Source organism: Physeter macrocephalus, unplaced genomic scaffold, assembly GCF_002837175.3.
Source record: "Physeter macrocephalus isolate SW-GA unplaced genomic scaffold, ASM283717v5 random_593, whole genome shotgun sequence".
In the NCBI taxonomy this organism is placed as follows: Eukaryota; Metazoa; Chordata; class Mammalia; order Artiodactyla; family Physeteridae; genus Physeter; species Physeter macrocephalus.
In genome coordinates, this window is record NW_021145829.1 from 1 (window position 1) to 4,896 (window position 4,896).

Consider the following 4,896-nt stretch of genomic DNA (forward strand, 5'->3'; position numbering starts at 1 on the left):
TTATGGTATTTCAGTTAGATCTCAATAAGGCTATTATTTTCTTTTTAAATTTGTGCTTTTATCTGCCAGTATAACTAACAGTAACCTGCAAACTTTATTCTAAACATTTTACATCACAGTCCAACAAACACACATATATAATGTGTATACATATATAAAAGTGAAACAAAGGTTTTGCTCAAAACATCTACCCTGAGTGTTAATTCTTTTTAAGACTTTTTTTTTTTTTAAACTAAGGCTGAACTGCACTGACACATCATAATCACCGAAGTCCCTAGTTCATCTTGGGGTTCGCTTTATGAAGTGAATAGTGTTGCACGTTCTATGGGTTTGGACAAAAGTATGATGACATAAAATCATTATAATGTCATACAGAGTATTTTCACCGCTCATAAAAACTTCTGTATTCTATGTATGACGGAATCTATTTTTCTTTCTTCCTTGAAGAGAGGGGTTCAAAGCCTTTATGCCTATAACACCACTCATGGCCCAGCCACACGTGGACCGGACAGGCTCCAGGTGGCAAACAAACACCCCCACTAAATACTGTAGCTTTCCTTCCAGTACTGAGCCCTGTGCCACTGGTCCTGCCCAGCAGCCACGTGCAGGTGAAGGGGGGATACGTGTTGGGTATCTGTTCATAGGAAGGCCACAAGGTTTGTGCCCCTTGTCACAATGAACCCTGATTCCTGTCGGGTGTGTTGTAAACAGATGAGCCATTTCTACAGACCCCCTGCTCTGAGCACACCCCAAAGGCTGTTATTTTGTTTAGAGCAGCATATGTAAGGCCTCAGCATAGCTGCCTTGGGTATAAAGTTGTGCCACATCAAACCAGGTGCCCTTCAGTTCACCTTGTTAAGCTGAATTATTAAAGAGACTTTTGGTTTCTGTGTTGCATTAAGAGAAAGCTAGAAAGTGGTGTTCTCTTTTTAAGATCAGAATGGCCTTCCTTGCTTCTAAAGAACTGGATGGTGTGGAAGAACAACACTCGTCTCAAGTCACCTGTTCCCCGAGCTCCTTTCCACTGCCCCAGGCACAGACCAGGCTCCTGGGGGCGGTGACCCGCTTCTGGCCCCTGGGACTGGTCCTGGCCAACGCCGCTGCGGGTGCTTGTGGCTTCCGGAGGAAGCTGGTGGTCTTCGCCTGCCTCCCGCTTCCCGTGGGCAGCCCCAGCAGCTACACTGTCCAGACAGCACAAGAACAAGCTGGAGTCACGTCCATCCGAGCGCTGCCTCAGGTGAGCCGTGTGACGGGCTGGCCGTCCTGCCAGGACGGCTCCAGGTCCCTCACGCCCCACTGCGGAGGGCAGGGGGCAGAGCGCAGGAGTCAGAGCAGGAGCAGGGCTGAGGCTGCGAGAAGAGCCTCCTGACCCTGCTGGGGAAACCAGCAGCCTGCACGTCCCAACTGGCTGCAGGCTGGCTTGTTCGCATCGTTACGATGAGGAATTTTCCAGACCCTTTCACTTTTTAAAAGCTCCCTCTAAATGTTCTAGCATCTCCTCTGAATCACCTTGAAATCAGCCCAACTTCCAAAAAAATTGTGGTCGTGATGACAGCAGCTTTCTTCCCTCCAATGGCACCGGATTTGGCACCATGTTGTCCCCAAGTTGTAGTCTTTTTGGTTTATCCTATTCCAGCTGAGGAAATGACAAGCACGTGAGTCAGTGGTCCCAGAATTTATATTATGAGCAGCCAGGGAAAGAGCCAGCCAGCACAGAAAAGGGCTAATACCAACCTTTTACAAGGATTAGGTGACACTGACAAGGCAGAAGGAAGGAAACACTGAATTTCCTGCCAGAGGAATTCCTGTAGGACATAATCTAGATAAAATCTCCATGACAACACACAGGCCAGCCAGAGTGTAAACAGAAGTGCAGTTCTTTTTGATCTTCCAGCTTTAAGCAGGCACAGGATGTGACAGGCCATACTCCCAGTAGGGGGGAGCTCCCTCCTAGTGTTTCCTCATCTGTCTCGCATTGAATGGATGTGAAATTTTATATTTTAATACTGTTTTGGACTTCGCCAGTGTTTTAGAACAAGGAGAGAACAACATTGACTAACGCAATCCTGCTACTGCTGTGACTCTCGCTTGGGTACTTACATGCCCCCGCCTCCCTCCATCTCTGGCGTTCACTCCGTGAGATACCTTTGGCCCTGGCACTCCTGGGAGCTGGGGTTAAGCTGCATCTCTTTCCCCAGGGTTCGATAAAGTTTCACTGCAGAAAGTCTCCACTGCGCTATGCTGACATCTGCCCTGAACCTTCGCCCAACAGTGTTACTGGCTTTAATCAGATCCTGCTGGAAAGACACAGGCTGGGCCACGTGTGATCTCTCCTCACGTTCCATCCTCACCTGGCTGGGCCCTCGCTGGTGCCTTTGTTTCTCCAAGGCCTTTTCCTGCCAGCCGCCTTGCCAAAGACATCTAATCAACACACAGCTGCCAAACAACTCCCACGGCGACTCGGAGCACACGTCTCGGGAGCCACGGCTCCAGCCTGCAGGCCAGGCCGGGGCGGCAGCTGCACCAGCGGCCCGGGGCGCCGATCTACGCCTCCAGCCCTGACAGGTGTCAGGGCTGGTAGCTACCAAACCTGGATTAACTTCAGGGCCTTCACAGACCCCACCACTGCTGTCGGTGGTGCTGGACGGCAGGCACCCCGCTCCTCCAACCCCACAGGCAAAGTCAGCTTGAAATGAGCTCTAAAATTTTGGCTGGCAGAAAGTTTGCCTTTAGTTCCTTTAAAAGGAACAAAGCCTTACTATTTAAATATTTGTTGTTTAATGTAATTTCAAGCAACTAGATTATGAATCAAGAATGATGAGCAATGCAATGCACCACAGTACCACCACACTTTAATTTTATTATTTTGAAACACTGAGCAAGTTTTAACTCAAATGGGTGTGAAAACCGTACCATTTATGTCTATGTCTTAACTGTACCGAAAATAAAACATTTAAAAACAACCACCTGAATGTCAAGTTCTCTCTCCATAAAGGGTTTGCCACCTGGAGTACCTCCATCCGCCTGCGCCCCAGCCTGCGGCAATGGACGTAAGGATGTGCAGGACCTACCCGACGTCAGCCGCTCAACGTCCTGGAAAGCACCGCCACTGCTTAGGGCCCCACGCGAGCTGGCCTCCTGGGAGGAGCAGGCAGCACAATAATCCACCTTAAGAATCCTCATTCGGGGACGGTTCCACGATCCTTAAACAGCAGTCGGCAAACTCCAGAAACAAAGGCTCCTGCATGCAGGCTCGCATGAGCTTTGCCTTGTCGTCTGCCTGATCGAGGCTGACCATCAACTGTCTAAGGTGTGGACTGAGCAGTAAGCTTCTCAGCGCTGCAGACTCCCCTTAAAAATGTACAGGGAAAGAGAGGCAAGCTGAGTTCAAGTGGGAATAGGGAGGGACAGCTGAAAGCCAAATGTTTCAAATGTAATGAATACCAAGGATGTGGCATCCCCTTACCCTTTAAACCCACAAATTAACCCAGCACTTCACATAAGGTGAGATCAGCATAGCAGATGATTTCCAAAGTTAAACTCTATGAGATTCTTATTCTTTATATCTCTGTAAATATTTTAACTTAATTTTTTCTTAGCTGAAATGGCATTATTTTACCAGCACAAATACAAAGAACAGCAGCATGTTGGCACGTTTTCTCTCTATAAGCATGAAGGTCCTCAGCGACAAGGACAGTTACACCAAATCTCTGAATGATGTTTAAGTGTGCACTTGATCCAGCATAAAGCAGGATGAGTAGCAGTGAACTGACACTAACGTGTATGGTGTTTACAAAATCATTCACACCTATACCCAGCTCAGCTCCTACCTCAGTCTAACTAATCACTCCCATGGGGCTGGGTACAAAGCACCACCACCTCTGTGAAATGGGAAAAATGAAAACACTTTTAGGAATTACACTGGCCAGTTAATTATACACATAATAGAAATGCAGTCCCACAAAAATGCTGGGCATTATTAACACCGCGTCCCTCTGAAAAATCAAATCCTGGGATGACTCAGTCTGCGTGAATGACTGGACTGTAAAGCGAGCACTGGGAACGGGAATCAACGGAGGCCCCTGACTGGTGTGAGAGAGACAATCTACCACAAAGCGTGGGGGGTGGCATATTACAGGGCACCATGGGAAGCTGAGAAAGTACCTAATTCTGAAAGTAAGACAAAAGGTCAAGAAAAGTTTAGCTGAGGAAGGGAAATTTGAACCAAGCCTTGAAAGAGGAGCAGAATTGGGCTTCCCTGGTGGCGCAGTGGTTGAGTATCCGCCTGCCAATGCAGGGGACACGGGTTCGAGCCCTGGTCTGGGAAGATCCCACATGCCGCGGAGCAACTAAGCTCGTGCGCCACAAATACTGAGCCTGTGCTCTAGAGGCCCGTGAACCACAACTACTGAAGCCCGCACGCCTAGAACCCATGCTCCCAACGAGAAGCCCACACACTGCAACAAAGAGTAGCCCCCGCTCGCTGCAACTAGAGAAAGTCCGCGCACAGCAACGAAGACCCAAAGCAGCCAAAAATAAATAAATAAATAAACTTATTTTTTTTAAAAAAAAGAGGAGCAGAATTTTTGCCAACCCACAAAGTCAGTAGGATTCCAGGCCAGAGGAAGGCCTTATAGGCAGGCTGGGAGGTGTAGAAGCCCTGTGTGCCTACAGAATCACGTGGCTGGAGGAAGGGCTCTGCCCGCCATACTAAAGCATTTAATAGCTTTAAAAAATCACATTCTGGGGCTTCCCTGGTGGCGCAGTGGTTGCGCGTCCGCCTGCCGATGCAGGGGAACTGGGTTCGCGCCCCGGTCTGGGAGGATCCCACATGCCGCGGAGCGGCTGGGCCTGTGAGCCATGGCCACTAAGCCTGCGCGTCCGGAGCCTGTGCTC

The 4,896-nt window shown here is 49.0% G+C and overlaps 2 protein-coding genes and 1 non-coding gene across 4 annotated transcripts in view; 1 reads left to right on the top strand and 2 right to left on the bottom strand.

Annotated features, from left to right (window-relative positions):
- The first annotated feature begins 62 nt into the window (after positions 1-62).
- On the top strand, positions 63-2,327 carry LOC114485114 (unconventional myosin-XIX-like). The gene is made up of 2 exons (XM_028485757.2): positions 63-1,237; positions 2,199-2,327. The coding sequence occupies exons 1-2, from the start codon at positions 941-943 to the stop codon at positions 2,325-2,327; spliced, it is 426 nt and encodes a 141-aa protein (XP_028341558.1). The 5' UTR covers positions 63-940.
- Positions 622-751, bottom strand: LOC112066013 (small nucleolar RNA SNORA11). The gene has a single exon (XR_002892376.1). It is a non-coding gene; the product is annotated as a small nucleolar RNA SNORA11 (small nucleolar RNA).
- Positions 2,328-3,150: 823 nt separating the features above from the next.
- The window catches only part of ZNHIT3 (zinc finger HIT-type containing 3), an 8,733-nt gene continuing 6,987 nt past the window's right edge, over positions 3,151-4,896 (bottom strand). For both annotated transcript variants that reach the window (XM_028485756.2, XM_007114723.4), the window contains one exon: positions 3,151-3,351. In XM_028485756.2, the coding sequence (XP_028341557.1) occupies positions 3,170-3,351 (182 nt within the window). In that variant the 3' untranslated portion in view covers positions 3,151-3,169. The remainder of the gene's footprint in view (positions 3,352-4,896) is intronic.